This window comes from Montipora capricornis, chromosome 7, assembly GCF_036669925.1.
Source record: "Montipora capricornis isolate CH-2021 chromosome 7, ASM3666992v2, whole genome shotgun sequence".
Classification (NCBI taxonomy): domain Eukaryota; kingdom Metazoa; phylum Cnidaria; class Anthozoa; order Scleractinia; family Acroporidae; genus Montipora; species Montipora capricornis.
In genome coordinates, this window is record NC_090889.1 from 32,569,544 (window position 1) to 32,592,043 (window position 22,500).

General features: G+C 40.4%; 4 protein-coding genes across 5 annotated transcripts in view; 2 read left to right on the forward strand and 2 right to left on the reverse strand.

Annotated features, from left to right (window-relative positions):
* LOC138056980 (amine sulfotransferase-like) overlaps positions 1-22,500 on the reverse strand; it is an 86,134-nt gene that overhangs the window by 36,301 nt on the left and 27,333 nt on the right. The gene's annotated exons all lie outside the window — the stretch shown is intronic.
* LOC138056970 (carboxypeptidase A2-like) lies at positions 463-12,766 on the forward strand. The gene is given in 9 exon segments (XM_068902970.1): positions 463-549; positions 2,153-2,215; positions 2,217-2,255; positions 2,704-2,808; positions 3,306-3,416; positions 3,891-3,993; positions 5,212-5,420; positions 8,767-8,854; positions 12,475-12,766. Coding segments are annotated over 9 exon segments (978 nt in total). The 5' UTR covers positions 463-471; the 3' UTR covers positions 12,657-12,766.
* Positions 17,429-21,160, forward strand: LOC138056982 (uncharacterized). Its single transcript, XM_068902989.1, has 2 exons — positions 17,429-17,696; positions 20,450-21,160. The coding sequence occupies exons 1-2, from the start codon at positions 17,480-17,482 to the stop codon at positions 20,893-20,895; spliced, it is 663 nt and encodes a 220-aa protein (XP_068759090.1). The 5' UTR covers positions 17,429-17,479; the 3' UTR covers positions 20,896-21,160.
* Positions 21,308-22,500, reverse strand: part of LOC138056974 (monocarboxylate transporter 13-like) — an 11,473-nt gene continuing 10,280 nt past the window's right edge. For both annotated transcript variants that reach the window (XM_068902979.1, XM_068902980.1), the window contains exon 5: positions 21,308-22,500. This exon is cut by the window's right edge and continues 681 nt beyond it. The gene's annotated coding sequence lies outside the window, so the exon portion shown is untranslated.

Consider the following 22,500-nt stretch of genomic DNA (forward strand, 5'->3'; position numbering starts at 1 on the left):
GTCGTACATCCTCCTATATTCTTCCAAATTTCTTCCTATACGGCCCTTATACTTTGGCTCGGATTCGTATAAGATTCTAATATTTTGTACACCTTATTAACGTGTCCCTATTTTATTTACCGTATATTTATTTATTTCTCGAAAATTTACCTTAAACGGTGGCTCTTTGTTTCATCTCCAGTTGTATTGGTCGTACCCGACACGATTAGCTTTACGGTGAAACCGCGAAGTGACAACACTAATTAACAGGAGTTAGTAAACTTAATCGAGTGTCATGTAGCTTATCCTCACCGATGTTTTTAAAATAAGTTCGATGCCTTGATTTATGGCAAAAGCGCCGCAGCGGACCGGTATTGCAGGTGCTATTCACGCAAGGCGAACATGCGTTAGTAAGATTCTCTCTCGTCAAGTTAAAGGAAATGGGTCACACGTCCAGTTCCAGATTCACTAATTATGGATGTCGAGAAACTAATGGACGAGGAAAACCTCGTCGCGTCGACCCGTGGAATCGGAGTCAGCTTTTACAGCCAATATCACACTTTTGACGAGGTAATTAATCCAAATAAGCAATAATGCAATAATGCAATAATGCAATAAGTGGGATCCTCACATTTATCTGGAAAATTCAAGCAATTGCCTCTTGAAACACCTGAAATATTCAGGGGCCCGTTTGTCGAGAGTCCCGATAACTTTCGGGCCGAAAAGCCATTTGTGAAACTGCCAACCGCTTATTTTGGAAAGCCGATCTTCTAACATACTTTCAGGGTAACAAAAAGAAACATGGCTGTGTAGTGTGACGACTTAAATCCTCTCGTTCTTGAGATACAAAGGGAATTGTGACACCCGAAAATGACCCGTAAAGTTTCGGGCCTTTCGAGAAACGGGCCCCAGGTGCCTTCAACGGGATTCGAACCCATGACCTCGGTAATGCCGGGGCACTGCTCTACCAACTTAGCTTTCAAGCCACTCAGGTAGGAGCAGGTCAAATTGTCGGGCTCATGTGTTCCCAGGAAAGGACTGTTAGGTGTGTGAGGTTTGTTAGGACGTTTTCACTTTCACTTTCGCGTTCGGATTTCAAACGCCCCGTATGTCGTTTTCTCAGGCCCAGGGCACCACGGTATTAGTCCTTGCGCCTCTTGCGCAGACGCACTGGGTTAAGAAAAGCATATTCTGCTTCACTTCTAAAACGTCAGATTTACAGGGATTCGGTATTTTTGCATTATTGGGAACATTGAGAAAACTGCAAGAAATCTAAGAAACTTGAAAGATATATTTGAAACAAGAGCAAGTTAGGATGGTCCCTACTTGACGAAGAGCAAGGTGTGTCGTATCAGCGTTTAAGAACTATTGACGGTTGAGGCGATTTACTGCTGCAAAATTGAACCGATCGTAAACTGAAAAAAATAATAACAAGTCTACCAGTCGACTGAAAACATCAACAATAGGAAGGAAAGAACGAGGCTTAAACGACCTGATTTAATCATCATGACAGCAAAACAGCACGGTAGTAATCACAATGTTTTTAGAATGGCAAGATTGATAGACAAACATGCAACCTTCTTACACACACTTTTTCAAAACTTAAAAAGAGACATTCCACTAGGAACAGCCAATGCAAATATGTAACTAATTCCTCGCGTTGCATTATCGCACCACGATATTAAACGCAATTGAAGGAATATTTTACACAAGACGAAATAAACTTAACGAGCAAAAGTGCACTTTCAGATCGGTGTTACTCACTCGAGCCAAAGATCATAAACGAAAATCGAAGATCAAGATAAGACGAAATGATCCAACTACATGGCGCTTACTTTAATTTAGTAACTAGCCTCGATAGTGATGACCTCTGGAAAACCTCTGGCATCCTTCCCTTTCATGACTTATAATGAATAAAGTTGCTATTATGATGATTATTATTATTATTATTATTATTATATTATTATTATTATTATATATTATTACTAGTAGTAGTAGTAGTAGTAGTAGTAGTAGTAGTAGTAGTAGTAGTAGTAGTAGTAGTAGTAGTAGTAGTAGTAGTACTACGACGACGACGACGACGACGACGACGACGACGACGACGACGACGACGACGACGACGACGACGACTACGACTATGATCACTACCCACTTTGGATTCACTTACTCGCAGATCACACAAGAGTTGTACAATCTCGCAAACCAACATCGTGACATGACCAGAGTTTTCAGTGTAGGGACGCTCTTATGACGGACGAGAGCAGCTAGCTATTGAGGTAAGCTTCCGTTTCGGTTCCTTCACATTTGAGAATTTAAGGAAAAAAATCATCCACTGCTTATCGAAACGGGTTTCGAGATTTACTTTCAAATAGATACAAACCTAAAAACGCGTCGAAGTAAACATACCATTAACAGAACCCAACCCAATTAAAAGAATGTGCTGCGAATATAGAGAGAAAATATTTCGATAGATGAAAAAAATGGCGTAAAGAAATCCGATTGGAAGGAAATCAGCTGTTTGGCGCAGTGCAGATAAATTCATGGTCGCTGATGACGAATTCAATTGGTGACCAATACGAATTTGAATTTGAACCCGGGGCTGACGTATGAAAATCCAAAGCCATAAGCCTGGTATCCGTAGACTGAATACTCCACGGCGGACCTAGCCTCTGAACGTAAGACGGCGTCTAACCATCATCTTAAATTGAATCCATGTACTTGCAGCTCAAAGGAGCACCTTCATTCAATAAAAAGACCTTCTTCATGAACTGCGGAATCCACGCTCGTGAATGGGTATCACCGGCAACCTGCATGTTCATCATCAAACAGGTTTGAGATTTCTTTTTTTATTATAAATAGACGTCAATGCGTCCGCAAAAGCTGTACCTTTGAACGGCTCTCGCGTACATTGAATTTTATGAACTCTCAATGAATTGAATTTTATTTTTATGGAAAAATTCCTTTTGCTTTAGTAAATTAAATGGCGGATGGTCACGTGAGTGAAACTATAAGCTAATGGACGTATCAACCTAATGTCATCAAAATCGATCAATCCTCAACAAAATGACTGCGCCATTACTTATGACCACCATGAGACCTCAGCGTACGTAAGTGAGGGAAAGCAATGTTGAAAAAACACTTCCAAAGTTTTTCCGCATGATTTCGAAGGAGGTTCGGTCTTTACCCATTGTCTACACGATTTCTTAAGCTTTAGCGGGAAAGTCGTCCCAACAAGATAGCCTTTGCTAAGCGCTAAACTGCCCCTACAGTTTCATCAAGGGTGACAAGTTTGCAATTTCAAATAACTTTACTCTGCTTCGTTTTAGATTGTATCCAAATATGGCAAAGACAGTAGCGTCACGGAAATGTTGGACAAAATGGACTTCATTATCATGCCAGTACTCAACGTCGACGGATATGTTTTCACATGGAATAAGGTAAGAACAGAACTTTAATTGAGTTTACAGTCATAATCAGTTCCACAGAAACTAAATGTAAAAAACCGAAAACTATGAACGGCCGATTTCTTGATGACCGAGTCTAAATTGATGAATGACTTTCAATTCTCGAAGAAAGACTCACGTTTACAAGCTGCGTTAATCATTTGTCATTTCTTGAAAACACAAACCGACTGTCGACTACTTTCTCTTTTGACTTTCCCGTTCCTAAGCGAACTCGAGTGGTTTCCATAGCAAGTAAATTGGGACTCTACAGAGTACAATTTTTGTCTCAATTGTCACTACCACGCTTGCCGCTACTTTTGCGCCTTGCATCGGCTGTAAGCGTTTACAGTGCATACGGTGATTGGCTCAGTATGTTACCATTGACCAAAGTTATTGCATTGCTATTGGTATTTTGACATCGGAACTGCAAACCTTTCTAACAAACAAAATTGTACTTTGGTTGAACAGCGCAGCCGCAGAAACAGATTTTGGAGAAAGACGCGCAAACCGAACTGGGGGAGTCGCTGTATTGGAACGGATCCAAACCGAAACTGGAATTACAAATGGGGGTGTGAGTGTTATTACATTAGGCCTCACCTGAAATAGTAACAGCAATACAAGCTAGTGCTTCTCTGTAGGGCTTCAGTTGTTCAACTGAAGGTGAAAAGTGCGATCTACCTTTTGAACAACCCTACCCAACGCAAAGAGTTGTCTCTTCGTCCGCAAGAAAATATTCCACACACAAACCCAGCAAGTTTCGCTCTCCTGTTCTTCATTCCGTTTCTGAGTGCTATCGAGTTTAAGCTAGATCATTATATTTTCTATTTTTACACTTTATTTCGCTGTTTCTTTAAAGCCATCTCGACTCGCTAATTCTTTAAAATGATGGTCAACTATGTCATCGCTCGCCACGATTATAGCTTCTACTATTTGCGAGTAGGTCTTTCCTCCAAGGCTTACTTTGGATCAGTTAAAATAGCTAAAATGGAAATGAGTGTCGACTGAATATTTTTAGATTTCTTGTTAGATGGCCTAAAAAAAGTAATTCAAATTGTTTTGTACATATAACGGATAAAAAAAACTCATACTTTGCAGCTATTTACAATCTCTTGCTAAGTTCATTAAAAAGGTATAGCATGCAGTTCCATAGTGAACGTGTGCCTATCGTTTTTTAAACCAATCACATGAGGCGTTGTAATAGCTGCGTTTTACGCCAAATAACTAGCCAATTATAAGTTGATTATAGTAATTAGTTAATAACTGTGTCACTAGGAGATATTAACCACTCAAAAGCGATTATAGCGACTTAGGTTTAAGATCTACGACGCGGTCGACCAGGAGAACGCCACAAAACAAGAATATCATTGGTTAAAAGAGGAATAATAATCCCGCTGCACGTGCAGCACGCATTTTATTGCAGTAATCTTCACAACAACAACGTGAAATCACCAAATTTGAGGTTTCAACTACAACGTGAGCGTAAAAATGTAATTGAAACCTTTCATTCTATATTTTTACGCAGAAACTGCTCTGGTACCCATATGATGAAACAATGGCCTGCAACCTGCAATAGGCCATTTCCGAGTTGCTGTTTGTCTCGGTTTCGAAGCGAGTCTTGGTGCTCAACTATTCTAAGGGAAATGAGTTCGATTTGCATAAGAATACGCAGCTCATTTCTATTTGAATGGTTGTACATCAGGACTCGCTTTGAAACCGAGGCAATCGGTAACTCGGAAATGGGGTATTTACACCCTCCATTATAATCCTATTTTCCTGTTCTTACCTGCAGTTCCAGGAGCCAGCAGTGATCCTTGCGATGACGCTTTTCGGGGATCGCATGCATTTTCGGAAGTCGAAGTGCGCAACGTAGCGACGTTCTTGGGATCGTTGAGCGAGGAAGGCAGAATCGCCGGCTATATGGACGTACACGCCTACAGTCAACTCTGGATGACACCCTGGGGCTACACAAGGCAGCCGACACGTGACCACACAGAGCTGGTAAGAAAAATTAGCTTGTTCACCGAAGAGACACATAATCGGCGAATCAATTCTCTATTTTCGAATTCCCCATAATACACTTTGTTTGCCCCCCAAATTTTGCATAAACTATTGCTTTCAAATGCTGTTGGGGACACTGCATATTCCCAAGAGCATTTGAAAACAATGGTTTATGCAAAATTTGGGGGGCAAACAAAGTGTATTATGGGGAATTCGAAAATAGAGAATAAGTCAATCAAGTTTATTCGAGTGTCCATGTATTCCGTTCATATAAGCTAATTGGCAACAATAAAACAAGGACTTGTGGAAAAACGATAGTTAAAATAACTGATAGCAAATAGAACTGAAAATAGAGCTTAATAAAACGGGATATATTCTCAAATATTATGATTTTATCGATTTCCAAATCATACAATTGGTATTTTTTATCAAATGTACGAGCGAAGTTCCTACGTCGTAGACTGAGTACCAATCAAATAAAATCAACCTACATCAAATTTTGCTATTAGATAACAGTAAGAAAACGGAGTATTCAAGGAAAACGTCCTTGTACAAGAGTAAAAATGTTCCGCCGAGTTCTAGAATCTGACAGGGGACACAAGAGAGTAAAAGGCAACCGCTCTCTCCAATATTTATTCCTAAACATGCACCTACATCTTTTAAAGTCACTCCACTTAAAATTCGACCCAAAACTTTCGAATCGTATAGGCATTTTTTCCGTGTGGATTTACAAAAAAATTAATTGCTTCATATGTTCTGCGGAGGAAAACAATTGGTTCGCTAGCGTTTTCCGAGGGAACTATCATCTCGGGACATTCGACGCAATAGACTGATTAGATAACATCACAAACATTTCTGTTACTTACATATTCCTCCAGAGCATCCGAAAGGACTCTGTTTATTGACGGAATTCGATCGAAACGTCAGTCATGCACCATCGACATTCCATCTTAGGAGCAAACTAGGCCTGAGGATCAAAATCATGACACCAAAGTTTTGTCATTCCTTTGCTCATGCTAGACTCGCACAAGAGTTACAGTAAAGAGCCTTTCGACAAAAATCAAAGCTCGAAATTTTAACAGTCAGGTGTTGAGCAAACACACTTTCAAAAGCTGAAGAAAAAACAGAAAGTGATTTTTTGATCATAGTAACACTTTAAGTTTTGAGATCACCGCAGTTATGAACGCTACTTTAGCGGTTGATATTTTTTTGTCACCATTGGAAGAACTAGAACCGGAAGAAAAGCTGCCTGCTTATTACCGTAGATGCGTTGACGATACTCTCACCGTTTTGCCCCATATAACTACAGCTACACACGGACTTCCCAAACACCCTCAACCACGCCCATCCTGTTGTCAGTTTTGCCATGGAGATTGAAAAGGATGGAATACATATACATACATACATCTTTCTTTACCCTCGGATTTCTAGAGTAGCTTGGTGTAGCTAATATCTCCGAGCATTAACCCTCCCAACCATGATACATCACAGAAGACAGACCACAACACCGGGAACTACATGCCCTACTCTTTGCGACAAGTGTGCGGGTTCTTTTACGTCCCACAGGATTATGAACATTGAAGGGTTGTGAGACGGGACCTCCGGCTTATCGTCCTTATCCGAGAAGACTAGAGAGTCTAACCATTTGCAGATGTAATTACAAGGGCAGCACTTTCTCCTCAGTTATTTAAAGACCCTGAGTGCCGGTCCGACAGGAGTTGAACTCACGACCTCCTGCGTGACAGCCCGGTGCTCAACCAACTGAGCCAACGGGAATGCTTCCCTTTCTTGGCACCCACCAACTAAACCGCGCGCCCAAAATCAAGACTAAGGTCTACGTGAATCCTACCAGTACTGGTCTACTTTTCCACTACTATAGTCACGTCGACAACCGATACAAACGAGGCTTATTAACAACTATGCTTGATCGCGAGTACCGTTTGTCGTCATCTTGGACCTATTTCTCGTATACGAGTGTGAACGCTTCAAGTCACTGTTCTCAAGTTTGAAGTACCCCCAACACCTTCCAAAATTGGCCAAAACCTCCAAGAATGCGAAACCAAACCACAGCTGTTTAATCGACAGTGCATTGTGTAGCTATGTTGGCTACACACGTGGCCATCTACATACACGCGTGGATGGCCACACAATTACGTCATCTTCTGTACGCAAGCATTTTGATCAACACCACGTGGGTGCTGTCCCTGAGGACCTCCTCAGCTGCTTTACAGTGTTGAAAAAATCATGAACACGGCTGAACGTGCAAACAGATTCAATCCGTGCTAAAGTCTTTGTCCAGCTCTTCTGCAAATTTGGAGTATTATATCTGTTATGAACTCGCATGTTCATTTCCAACTCCTTGATAATAGCGTCATGAGGTCGCCGAAACGTCCGAAATTTAACATTTTATCGCTAGTTTTTACATGTCTATGTTTAACAAAAGGGAATTATCAAAGTCAGTCTTGAACAGGATTCGAACCCATGCCTTGTGCGATATCGGTTCAGTACTAGTGCTCCACCAATGGGCCATTTCCCAGTTCACGTCTGCCTCCTCTTCAAAGCGAGTCTAGGTGCGAAGTTTTTCTTATGAAAATTAGTTTTCATTCATATGTAAAGTAGAACTAATTGCACTTAGCACTTAGACTCGCTTTGAAGAGGAGGCAGACATGAACTCGGAAATAGCTTGTGTTATCAAGCCCACTGTGGGCTGGTCATTTTTTGTGAGTACGTAACTCAACCCGTCAATGATATGGTGAAAGAGACATCGTTACTGCTTAAGTAGAATTCAAAACTGCAATGATCCCAAAACTTAACTTGTTTCATTCCCGCAGTTTCAATGCATGTATTTAATAGATTGTTCTTTCACTACATATCATAGAAAACAAGGAACGAAAAGGCACGTCCAATTACAACAAATTACAAGTGGCCTTTTTCTTGAAGTGCTATCGCAAGATACCTTAGTAAGATTTAAGATGGCAATTGAGTTGTTTCGGACATAAAAGAAAACCGACTTCCGTTTTCAATGACTTTCCGCCGGTTGGGGTCCAGGGATTGCGCAGTGGTGAGGTCACTCGCCTCCCACCAATGTGGCCAGGGTTCGATTCCCAGATCCGGCGTCATAACTATGTGGGTTGAGTTAGTTGGTTCTCTACTCTGCACCGAGAGGTTTTTCTCCGGGTACTCCGGATTTTCTCTCTCTTCAAAAACCAACATTTGACTTGATTTGCGTTAATTGTTAATTTCAGTTTACAGTGTCCCCAATAAGCGCTTCAGCGCTTGAACGACTGGACGATATGGTTCCTTTCCTTTCCTTTTCCTTCCTAATGTTTGTATGTCATCTTTTTAGATGCGAGTGAGTAAAAAGGCTGTTGAAGCGATCAGAAAAGCTGGTTATGGGACTAGCTACAGATACGGACCATCCTCTGTGATCATTTGTAAGTCAACTGATAGACCATTAAACAGTTCTTTGACATAGCCGTTGACCTACCTGGCCTTTAAATACAAATGTGGCTGAAATTGGCCTTTTAGTGTTAACCTCACTGCTTTTCTCCTGTAAATCCAGACTAGTCTCTCTTTTGCTCTAAATCGTTGAAACGGAAGCGTACAAGTACGTTCACTTTCAAAATGGCGAGCATTCGGTGTTGAAGCAGCGGGCGTCCGTTAACCGACGTTCAACTGACGTTAGAGCAAAAGACAGACTACAGACTGCTCGCAGTCTACTGGCCTATTTTAGCGAATGCCGCACTCTTTGTCTGGGGTAATAATTGATGGAGCCATAATTTTTTAGTGATATATGTAATTGTACTTGTATAGATAGCTCTTCTTTTTTTCAAGGGAGTCTTTTAAGGTTTTAGGTTTAAACGACTGTTTACATGACTCTTGAAAGAGAATTGATGATGAAGGGACTCCTAAGCTACAATGAAAACGATAATGATGATGATAATGATAATGATAATGATGACGACGACGATCACAATGACATCGATGGTGTTTTAAATCGGAAATGTACTGTGGGCCTTACAAAACAAAGGTCACCACTGACACTCCTTCAGGCCAGGTCACCAAGCACACAACTATTCTAAGTAAATCCTAATATGACATCTTGGTGAAATTTATAGTACATACTGGCCACAAAAAGTTCAATACAATTTTTCAGTTCTTTTGTACATTGTATGTCATTGACATACTTAATGACATTTCAGAGCTCGACCCTTTCTATAGGAAAAGTGTAATAATTTCATTCATGCACATATGAACTTGTTATAGAGTGTTTTCACGTGACGTCACGACAGTCGTGTTTGGTGTACCTAAACAATGGAAGGTAGAGACTTGTTTCCATATCTCAAAGTGCCCTTGGACGTGAGGGGCCTGGGGTGGCAGTAGGAGGTGAAGGGTGCAATAGCTGAAACAACCCAAACCTTTACAAAATGCTAACCTTAAGCCTAAACAATATGCTTTAGATAATGTTTAGGCCTAAGAATAGCAGTTTTGTATGTGTTTGGGTTGTTTCAGTTTTGTTGTTCCAGGCCCCTTTGAGATATGGAAACAAGTCTTTACCACAATGGAAGGGTGGCCATGTTGGTGTATCCAACTAATCCTCCGGGAATTGAGTTCTATTATCATGCAAACGTTTTCTTTTGTTTCGGTGGAAAAACAAGCTTACTGATCACGTGAGTGAAAACCGTCAGGAGCCCATCTGGAGCGTTCCACCTCCCTACAGCGTCTGTGAAACGGCGTTTTCACAAGTAGGTTTATTTTTAGACTAGCCCTTCCCGCGAATTAGGTAAAAAAACTAAGGCAGTTCCGGTTCGGTGACCCTATGACGTCAGCTTAATTTCTTGTAATTGGTCACCGGGCTCCTGCGGGAGTCTCATTCGCGGGAAATTCAATCTAAAAATAAATCCGTCTGTGAAAACGCCGTTACACGAACACAGTAGAGTTGTAGGCTCCGGGTCATGGGTTCCTGAAACCATCTATAATCCTGACAGGGGACCCAGGGGAATTCAGCCAAGCCAAGTGTTTGTGGTGCCAGAGAGATCATTTAAAGTGCCTTTTTGTTAGGCTAAATATTCCATAACAATCTACTAAACAAGTCTTGGGGTTATACTACGCTTTTGCTTTTGTCTATAGGGGGCAGATACAGTAATTGTTTTATCCATTATCCCGATCCCTTACGTTGCAACTATTATCACTGAGCCATAGACCGAATGCATGATTAGACTCACTCGCCTCGTTTGCATGTACAAAATACAAAAGAAATAGTGCTTGAGAGCGAGGATAGTGACTCTAATTAGCACATAAACAAAAGAATACATTTTTGGCCGCCATTTATGCATTCGGTCTATAAAAATTTTATAATTTTATTATGCAAGAACGTTAACATCAGTGAAAATATGCCAACCTTAATGATTCCAACAAAAAGCCTTCTTCGTATCTCCTTTAAATCTAATTGGCAAATTTACAAAGCATAATTTATTTCAACTTCCACAACTTTTTTCACCGAATCAAGCAAATCAAGTACAAGGATAACGTATGTAAAATTACTAAGCAGTGCAAAAACAAAACCAGTACTGCCTAACAGTTCCAGTCCAAAGGGTAATTAATTGAGATCATGATTTTTTGTGTACTCCCTGCCTCTGGGGACTAAAATGGAGTGAAAATAAATGAAAGTCCCTGCAGGTTCTAGCTAGAGCCCTGCTTGGAAAGGGGGGTGGGGGGCCAGTGGAAGTTGCTTTGACTGGTGTATATCACTCAATTGTATTGTGAATGGGTTTAGTTTCAGTTGTTACGTGGATGCAAGACTTGGGCTTTCTCCAAGTTGAAACTTGATGATTCTGACATTCAAGATCAGTAATAACAATCAATATGAAAGTCTATATTTGTCTATCAGAGACAATTGCTGAAAATTGTTCAGATAAATGCAAAGATTATTTCTCTCTTTCATCTTTAACCCACACTTTAAATATCGACATCTCTTTCATCGAATCTTTTCACAGGAACACATGAGCCCCAGAAATTAGCCAGTATCAAAATTACCATAGTACTCTTTGTTTATCCCTACAAAACTTTGCATTAAGCATTGTTTTTATTTTCTCTTGGGACTTACAAAATGGTCTCAAGAGAAACTGGAAACAATGCTTATGCATAATTTTGGAGGGACAGACAGAGAGTATTGTGGTATTTTTGATGTTGGCTACTTGACGTGCTCCCATCTGTGTGGCTCATAGCTCAGTTGGTAGAACGTTGTAGAGGTTGCATTGCATCATAGAGGTCATGGCTTCGAATTCCGTTAGAGCCACCTGAATTTCTCAGGTGTCTATAACAGACAATATGTTTTTGGCTTAAAATTGTCCAGATAATAAGCGTGAGGATAATTTCTCTCTTTCGTCAATAACCCGCACTTCAAATATCTTCATTTCTTTCAAAAACGATCCATAACATGACAAATATTTGCCTCGTTGAAGCCTTCCCTCCCATCTCCCCTTCTTTTCTAACTGCCCCACCCCACCCCTGCAATTAAAATCACGTTACACAGGCAGAAACGCCAAAGTTTTACGTTTGAGATCTACTTTAGTAGCAAATCGTTTCCCCATCTCTTGCGCAAACAAGATTTGACGTTCGGGGGCCGGTTGCTCAAAGCCTGGTTGACGCTAACCGTTGGTTAAGAGGTATCAAAACCGATAAGTTTCCATCGTATTTAACGGTTAGTGCTAACCTTGCTTGCAGCGACCCGAGGAGTTCATAACACCGAACGAACCGTTTTGCAAATATAGACCGCTTTGATTCCCTGCATAAAACCAAATTAAATGGAACTAGAATGAACGAAAATCAATACTCACCTATTTCGAGGCTCCTTACCACACAGAAGTCTCGCAAAATCTTCAAAACGCGTTCTCAACAACACCATGTGCTTTTGTCTTGTCGATGCAGACAACGCCTACAAGCATTGTCAGCGGATAGTTGCCCTTGTCATAAATTGATCAATGAAACGTCCCATGCAGTAAGGTGAACATTACTTGTTGCATCGCCAAACTTTTAATTTTGATCTTTGCAGATCAGAATTCTGGAGGAAGCAAGGACTACACTTACGGTGTTTTGAAAATCAAATATTCCTTCGCTCTCGAGTTGAGGGATCAAGGGCGTTACGGATTTCTTCTGCCAGCCAATCAAATAATTCCTACTGCAATGGAGACCTTCGAGGGAATCAAGGCTATGGCGAAAGAAATGAAACTCTAGTTCAGTTAACAGACATCAAGAGTTAATGGATATTTTGGAAGTCAATATCTATTTTAAATCAGATGCATGATATTATTAAAATAAACAAGCTAGGCGACTGAACTACTTAATTGTTTGTTAGTATCGACTATTTCTTCATTAAGAAAACCGTTTATTTGTACAGAACGTGAAAATGGATCCATCATGTTTTGATAAGATGAAACTGCTTTGGTATTCCTTAACGTGGTGCCAGTGACAAGAGCCATGGTTACCAAAAAATATTTGACAGTCAAAAAGGATCACAACATAAAAGGGACCCAACGAGAAAATTAAGCGCGAGAGGCCGTTGACGGACATTTGTAGGTTCCTTGTAACGTGTAAAGACTGTCTACAGAGATGCTTTTATCGCCTAGAAGAATATGATCTGCTCGGATATCTTAGGTGGAAATTGAATGAATTGTCCGAAGATTTTAGGGAATGATATCTTCATTTCAGAAATTTCAAGCCAAACGTTTCCTTCTAGGAACTTCCCAGCAAACCATTTTCTCATCGGAAACCGCTAGGTGACCTTTTCAAGTGCCAAAAGTTGCAAGAATATCCCTTCCGAAAACGTATCATCCCAATCGTTCTCAAGTTCTTTTGATATCCGGTAAAAGTTCTGAGAGGGGCTCTTTGGTCTTCCCTCTAAGAATCATCTCCCAGGTCTTCTTAAGATTTAACGTCATTCGATTCTCTGTAGCCCAGCGTTGGATGTTATTAACCTCTGCTTGCGATTCATCAACTGCGCTAAAGGTAATATCATCAGCGTACTTTACAAGAAGATTATTGCTTGGATTTGCACCTGTGTGATATCGTTCATAATTATATAGAATAAGTTCCTTGTGGTACCCTACCATTAATATCAACATACTTTGTGGTTACTCTGTCAACGACTTCCCTTTGCTTTCGGTCACTAAGGAAGCTTAGCATCCAATTGGTGATGTAAGGATCAAGATCACAAAACTTAAGCTTATCACGCACTATTTGATGTGAGACCGAATCAAACGCTTTACTGAAGTCAAAAGAAAGAACCTTGACAAAGTCGGTGCCTTTGTCAAGCCAGTTTAGCCAGTGATGTTGACATTTAAAAAGGGCCATGGTGGTATTATGTCCTTCTTTGTGAGCAAACTGGTCAGATTTAAACTTTGACTTCAGTGCAGAGGATAACTCTTGCTTGCAGACAACCCGTTCAAATATTTGAAATAAGGTTTATTTTTTGGGTGTCAATTTTTGGATTATGGCCGTTGCCATGGCAACATCACATCAAATGACAGGCAGATATATTCCTATTTTTGGCATAAATTCCTTTATATTTATACTTTCCTTCGGTGAATTTTTTGTATTCTTTGCCACATTATGTAAATGATATTTCCTGACATTTTGAACTAGTAAAAATTCAAGGTCTCTCAGACGGTTTTTCCAATATTCTGTAATTTGTCATTTTTTCTAAATATATTCGATTAGCTCTGACAGATTTTAACAAATTTAGGGTATTTGATAGGAACTGTATGTGGTTACAACTGAGCCAATTTTTAAAAAACTTTACCAAAGGGAACGCGAGAAAATTAGCAGTTAATTTTACAGATTTGGTCGCTTTTCGTCACGAAAATCGGAAAAACACGCGCGATTTGGGCTTTGCACGCCATACTAGTGCCCAGCTTGCGCGCGCTCCTAAAACTCTGGGGAGCCTCCTTAAGGGAACTATTGAAGATCTTCGTAATAATTGGAGCGAGGTGAGAAGCATATATATACATATACATACATACTTAATTGACCGCTCCCCATAGGGGCTTTTCAGGGCCAATGAAACACAACGAAACGACGTAACAGAACAACGATAACTGTTAAGAATCCCAACCGGCCGGAGGCAAACCAGTTGGCTATTTACAAGTGCAGCTGGCAAGTTGAACCAGGGACAACCAGGATCAAATTGAACGAGTGGTCAGAGCGGGTCTTGAACCCGGGATCTCCGCATCTCAAGGCTGGCGCCCTAACCACTGAGCCACACTGCCTCCATAGTCCCTTCAGAGCCAATATGGGAGTTCATCGGGTCCAGATGAAGTTCTCTTTTGATGTACAAGGAGATTTCTGACTGAGTGATCACGACAAGTTATGGGCAATGTATCATCGCCGGTCGTCTAATTTTTAGCTGTTAAACAGGATCGGGCGAATTGTCGGCGAGTTATCGGTGAAGTATCGATGAACTGAAAGCTATTATCGGCCGACATAAATCTTGACCGATTCATCGACCGCCCATTTTCCGACTGTCCATCGACTATCGACCGATATGTCGACCGACTGTCGACCGTCGAAGCTTGATCAGACTAAACACCTTTTGCAGCAAGGTAAGCTCACCTTCACCTCTCCACCGTTCGGGCTTATCTAGTTTTACTTCGAGCTGTTCCCTTTCGGCTGGATCATAAAGGAAACGTTTTTACTGCCTAGCTAGTCATTGATGCATGCTTTTTTCCTCGTGTTTCAGTTAACAAGTTTAACAAGTTGTTGTTTGTATTCTCCTTTGTTTCCTTACCATATATTAACTGGGACCTCCAACAATCTGAAGGTTGGAGATGGGATATGAACAAATAAACTCAAAGCACTGCTATCAGTATTGTGCTACTTACTGCAAGCAATGAACTAATTTAGGGGTGGGATAAGCCGCAGAAATCCTTATCAACGTATTTTACTCAAGAAAATAGACCCATAAATTTCTGACGTTTTACTTTGGACGACAAATTTTGTTGGCTTTATTAAAGGTGAGGCCGTGAGACTGCTTACATCTGCTTAGGACTAACTCTTCAAAAATAACATTTGAAGCAGTCTTAATTGTACGTTTTTTCGAGTGGATCTTTGTTTTCGAGGTCTTCCTTTTCGAGGTCTTCGGTCTTAGGTCTTCGTTTTCGGCGTCTTCGTTTTTTATACTACCTTTCAAATCCCGATGTCACTTAACAGCCGCACCGGAAAAGAACTGGGTGAAACATGAAAATAAACAGGTCTGTTCCAAACGTGCATGAATTGCCACAAATGAGCCCCAAAATCGGCAAGAATGAAGCAGTTTCTATTTCCAAAACGAAGGAATTACCTGGTGACAAATATCTTCGACATTTCGAAAAGAACCTAAAGTCAGGAAGCAGACACACTTCGAAAACAGGATCCGTATGAAGGTAAGCAATTCTAAACCTTTCATATGATTTCCATGTGTGATTGACAGAATGGAAAGAGTAACGTGGCCCCTGGGTGCGCCGTGCGGTGCCAGGAAGAAAATATGATTTTCGTCTCATTTTAACGCTTGAGGCCACGCAGCAATAAAGGCCATTAAATTGTGCAGTCAATATTTTACAGAAGTCGGGTGTTTTGCCCAATTTTACAGAATAACTCGTTTTTCACCCTCCAAAAATGGTACAGTATTAGGTGCTTTGTTTGAGATTTTTCACCACTTGTCAAGGGACAACGTGGTCGGTTTCCAGGTATGCCCAATTACCCTGACAACAAAGGCTTGTACCGGAAAACCGAATACCGGATCGACCCCAGAGTTTTCTTTCCCAGAGATGTTTCTTCCGCACGAACATGGTAGTCTGCTTACGAAACTTGTAATGTTTGAAATTATATTCTCAATCTAACAACAATAGTTGGGTGAAGGTACAGTATTCTTGTTTAAAGCATCTGGTTTTTGAATCCGAAACGAGTAGGAAACGTAGGTATGTAGTTCAAATTCCAGAATAGGTCGCACGCTTGAGGCCACGCAATAAAGGCAATTATTGTGCAGTCAATATTTTACAGCAGGCGGGTGTTTTACCCAATTTTACAGAATAATTTCGTTTTTCGCCCTCCGAAATGGTGCAGTAATCTGTTCTTTCTTTCGACCTATCACGCAGTTAACTAGGATGTCACGCAACGCTCCCCCAAAGACATCCCCAAATAATGTTGCGTAGAATACTAGCATTCCCGGTGTTATTATTAACTATTATTTAATTATTAATTTATTATTTCTACTTCATTTTTAACTTTAATATTTATTTATATTTATATTATTTTGTTTATATTTATATATTTTTATTTTTATTTTTATATTTATTTATTTTTATTTTTATTATATTTTCTATTTTAATATTTCTTTTATAATTTAATTATTGCTTTACTATTTTTCTTTTTTTTGGACCCTCGACATATTACCCTCATCCTCGACACGTAACCCTCTACCCTCGACGCTCGACCAAAAGGGAGACTCCCGGTGATGAAGAGAGGATGGATGTTAAGACAATTCAACACATTTATATTTTTGTCACATTTCTCTTTGGAGTAATGTTTTTAACTGTTTTTTTCTGTAGCTTTTTATCACCGAATAAAAGAAGTAAAAATATGAACTGGGGAAATGGTACTGTAATTAAAGTTTATCAGTAATGATTCTATCCGGAATTATTGATATCTTCAAGTGTCGTTTCAAACTTCTGGAAGAAGAAATTCTATTTTCAACATTTTATACTCGTGTGTTTTTACTTCTTGTGTGAAAAAGTACATGCTACCGCCCTGCTTTCATTCCTTCAGCGCGGTCGCTTTGAAAAATACAAACAACAGACCTGCATATTTGTGTTGATCGATTGCATTGATGAAACAAAAGGTATTATTGGTCGCGTCGCATGACACACTTCCAGAAAAATGGAACTTTGGCTGTGATTGGCTCAATCCGAGAAAGGAATGTGGTTTCAATGTGAGCAGCAGTTCCTGTAGAGAGAGCGGTGCGTGACATCCCGAAAGACGGCTGCGAAGGAGACTATCATTCCCGAGGTCAGTCACAATCAGCCAAAATGAGGGTTTCTCGTGGTTTCCTCGGAATTTTGTTTCTTGGGGTTGTTTCCCAGGGATTAAATTCTCTGACCATTCCCGTAAACTCTTCCGGGGGAAAAGCAGTTGTTTTTCAATGCAACACAAACGCCTTGGAGAAAAAGGTGGATTATCTTATTTCAAAGATCAACAAGACATTGCCTTCTCCAAAGACGCCTCCTGCTCCTCAACAAACACCAGGTACTTATACTCAAACCATTCTTGGTAACAACCTTGATTGCAACATGTACGTAATCTTTAAGCGAAGTACTAGCTTACGTCTAACAGTGTTGGATCATTCGCTGTCTACCATGCACATTCCAATTTCCTTTTTTTCTTTCTTGTAGCGCCATCGTTTGAAGAATAATCATAATAATAAAACCTCGTATTCAAATAAGCGGCCGGGTATTCTGCAGTTGAGCTTTTTTTTTTTCCTGGTGTGACATATTCGGCTTATCCAGCGATATGTCAGTTCGTGCACAGAACAGCTTCGCAAACACGATCACGTCATGTTGTTCTTTAATACATTTAGCTCACTATAAGATATTCTTTACTTTCGATTTGCTGACTGGCTGGCTATTTCCAATTTATCCAGCCAAGATTGTTTCATCACTGGTCAATATCTGAGTTAGGCGGTTTCTCGAAGCTTTTTTGGGGAGTTGCCCAATATACAAGGAAAAACGGAAAGGGGCGTGCTCGAAATAATAAACCATTTCATAAATTCCATGAAATTGAAAGCAGGCTGTGTGCACTGATGATGCATCACAGGATGAGAATGCAGGCAATACCTGTGAGCATACCAGTTGCAACTACTCAGGAAGTAAACTAAATCTGATAGAAATCTTTTCTAGTCGGCCAACAATATTGCTCTTCTTAACAACTAAAGCCATCAATCGAACCCGGGGGGGGGGGGGGGGGGGGGACTCCCATATGAAACAGACGGGGATGCTCGTCGTCTCACTTAGGGTTCCGCAAAGAAACACAAAATTACGCGAAGAGAAACAGAAGTCAAATTTTCTTTTTAACTTGTTTTTAGGGGTCAAAATTTGCTTAAGCCACGCCCAGATTGGTATCCTTTAGGGGTCACTAAAAGCTTGAGCCACGCCTAGATGGTCTCCTTTAGGGGTTAAATTCAAAATTTCCGACGAGTATCCCCGTCTGTTCCAAATGGGAGTCCCCCCCCCCCCCCCGGGCAATCGAAGTACTGTCTATTTCACAACACAGAGTTGGCGTACGTCATTGTACGTAAATGACCCAGGAGGTGACAGAAACAGTAAAGCCGCTACAGCTCATTTCGGTAGCGACAAGATACTTTTCAAAAAAATCCAAAAACAGAAAACGTATCACTGACAAGGGTTTACGGGCAACCCTAAAACCAGGAATCCGGAATCCGGAACCACAGGTCATTGTTTTAGCAATACAGAGAGTAAAAACTATCCTAAACATTCATAAAAGCTAACCTTAGGCCTAAGGTTAGCTTTTATGAATGTTATGAATGTTTAGGATAGTTTTTACTCTTTGTATTAGTAAAACAAAGACCTGTGATTCCGGGTTTTAGGGCGCGCTAGGGTTGCCCGAGTTTTACTGCTCGGTGAAGTTATGTCAGAATGAAGACAGTTGATAGAAAAGAAACCGTCAATTCCCGGCTTAAATTTCAGGATTAAGACGAAACAAAAACTAAGTAAAGTGATAACGAACATGCATGTAGCAAACACAAGTAACCGATTTTGTATGGAATCTAATCTGCAGTCCTTGTTTTATACTGACCGGTTTGAAATATACCTTGCTCTCGCCCAACTTTGCCTTTTTTGCCTGGAGGCCTTGATGTTTGAACACTTGAGATTGCGGAAGGTCTCGGTCGTTGTGAATAGGGGGAAAAAAGAGCTTGGAAGTTCTCTAATACCCTTCTCGATTGCCCAGATTCTCTGTCATGATCTCGACGAGCTAGGGGTGCACGTGGGCATTTTGATTTGAATTTGATGGCGCGATTTGAACGCAATCCTCTGTACCTTGTTGATTTCTTTGTTGGTTTTAATATATATAGTTTGACCCTATACAAAAAATAGCGGCGCAACAATTTCATTTTTCCGCGGACACCTCATTTTCCTTTACCGAGACCTTAAGTTTCTCAAATATAGGGTCAATAAGAGCAAAATCTTGGACAGAATTTTATGAAACGATTCGCATCATTTCTCCATCACTTCTTTTTAGTGAAGAAAAAATGTCTACATTGTTCCCTTTCCCTCTTGGCCGTTCGCTCAACAAATACAAGAGACGTTATATATAGATTACTTCATATGGTTTGTGAGTGCGTACGATTTTGACTCGCGAGTTGTGAAGGATCGCGTAAACGAACGAGTGAGCGAAGCGAACGAGTGAGTTTAACGATCCTTCACAACGAGTGAGTAATAAAAATCGTACAAACGAGCCAACCATGAAGTAATTTGTGTATTCATGGTATAAGTACAGAGATCATAAAGTTAACGAGGTAAGTGTTAATCGAGACGCTATCAAACCACCGATCGTGAACAAAAGCCCCAAACAAATAGCAAAATATTTTATAAATAAAAGAAATCTTTACCTTCCATACCTCGCTTGAGCACTTCTAAAACTTTTAAGATCTTCTGAAGTATTTTGTGGAGTAAACTAAGCAATAAAAGATCAAAAACTTTGAAAACCATACACCAGTCGGCCGCCATGTTTACAAATTTTACTCCCGCTGTCGGTGCACAGGCCACCCGCGCCAAAGTTCAACATAATATTAGCCAATCAAAAGGCTGATACGACAGTTTTTCAGTACTGAAAAAAAAAATTGTCCGGCCAATCAAAAGGCCGATACGACATTTTTTCACTAGTGAATACATCTTCAGTCATTTTTATTTCATCACGGAAATGTACGTTATCTCTATACTTATGTAACCGGTTATGTTGTTGTTGTTGTTGTTTTTTATTAGGTCGCTATGGTTACTCTGTAAGAGAAGGCGACTGTCCAGGCAATGACCTGACCAACCTTTACCGAGATAACATCAGTTTGAGGGAGTGTGCTGAGATTTGTTCCTCATCCGACAAGTGTAACGCCTTCATGTTTCACGACAACAACGAATGCTACCCAAAAACGAAGACTTGTGCTACAACGAGAAAGACCACACACAATTCTAATGTATTCTACGATAAAGTTCCGGCTGGTTACGCTATGCGACCAGGAGACTGTCCAGGGAACGACATTTGGTCCATATACGGCTTCGTTTCCTTGGCAGAGTGCGCTCGGCGCTGCAGTAGCAATACCGCCTGCATTTCGTTTATGTTCTACGATGGTCGTGAATGCTATCCGAAAACCAAGACCTGTTCCATCACCACCAAGTCTAACCCGAAGAACTTTTTCTATGCAAAGATAGCATAGTACTGTTTCTTAAAATGCGCAAACAAGAGGATAGATTGATCGCGAAAGAAGACAAAAAATGCTTCTGTAATATGATTCAAAATATTGTAATCATCACCAAACCTTGATTAAACAGTAGGGAACAAATTAAAGAAAACTTCAAATAGCGCTGCAATTATAAATTTCAATGATCTTGTTACTACTCCACCTGTAATGGCGGTTGCCACTACACGTTGTCATGTCAGAAATAAAAGCATTAGAGCATTAAAAGATGGTTTGATTTGTAGTCTAAGCTGAAAAGATGAATTTTCAGATTTTTCTTTCTTTCTGGTACTTTTTGTAGATCATAATAATCAAGCGATCAATAGACTTCTTTCATAATGGCGGCCAAATAAAATATTCTTTTGTTTTAATGCTAATAATTATTTAATCACTTTCACCACAACAGAGAAACAAGCTGTGGTGGGGGTCGCACAACAGAGTGAGGCTCCAAATTAAGTGCCCCCTTTTACCCTCCCAACCATGATATAGCACAGAAGACAGACCACAACACCGGGAACTACATACCCTACTCTTTACGAAAAGTGTGTGGGTTCTTTTACGTCCCACAGGATTATGAACATTGAAGGGGACGGTTTATCGTCCTTATCCGAGAAGACTAGAGAGACTAACCATTTGCAGATGTAATTACAAAGGCAGCACTTTCTCCTCAGTTATTTAAAGACCCTGAGTGTTGGTCCGGCCGGAGTTGAACTCACGACCTCCCGCGTGACAGCCCCGTTCTCAACCAACTGAGCCACCGGTGTGCGTAGCCTCGCTACGACGAGAAAATTTCAAACGAATTTTTGTTTCAAAGTGAGGGCAGTAGGTCTAATTAACATAAAGACAAAAGAATGTAAAAGTGGTCGCCATTTATGAAAGTGATCTATACCTTTTCTGTTTTAATAACTACAAAGATCAACAAAGAGTAATCAACAAGTAATCCCTATACACTACCACAACGCCACCGTAAAATGTACAAATGACGCCTTGTGCAAAAGCATGCACGCCTTGACCACAGAAGCCAAGAATTTTTTGTGCCAGATTTATCCTGGAACGAACACCCCCTCCCCCAGCTGGGTTCTTGATTTGGAAATATTACGTAACCTACAAGTTGATGTAAAAAATATGCATTACGCATAATTTATAAGTTGCTGCTGGGCACGTGACTTCGTCTTTAAATCAAATTGAATTTTCATGTATTGCAAACTCCATTTTTTGATGAATCACTCAATTCACAACCTTGATAGTAAAACGTGATTTAATGTAACACATTCTCTTTATAAAATAGAGGATATTACATAGTCGCGTGGGGATAGGAAGTTTATCTTCGAGTGCTGATTGTATCTCTCGCCAGTAAGCGCATGTCCAGATTAAAAACAATCGTCATTGTCATCATCATCATTGTCGTCATTGTCATCATTATCACCGTAAACATCATCAACATCGTCATCGTCATCATCGTCATCGTCATCATCGTCGTCATCATCACCGTAAACATCATCAACATCGTCATCGTCATCATCATCACCGTAAACATCATCACCATCGTCATCGTCATCGTCGTCATCGTCGTCATCGTCATCA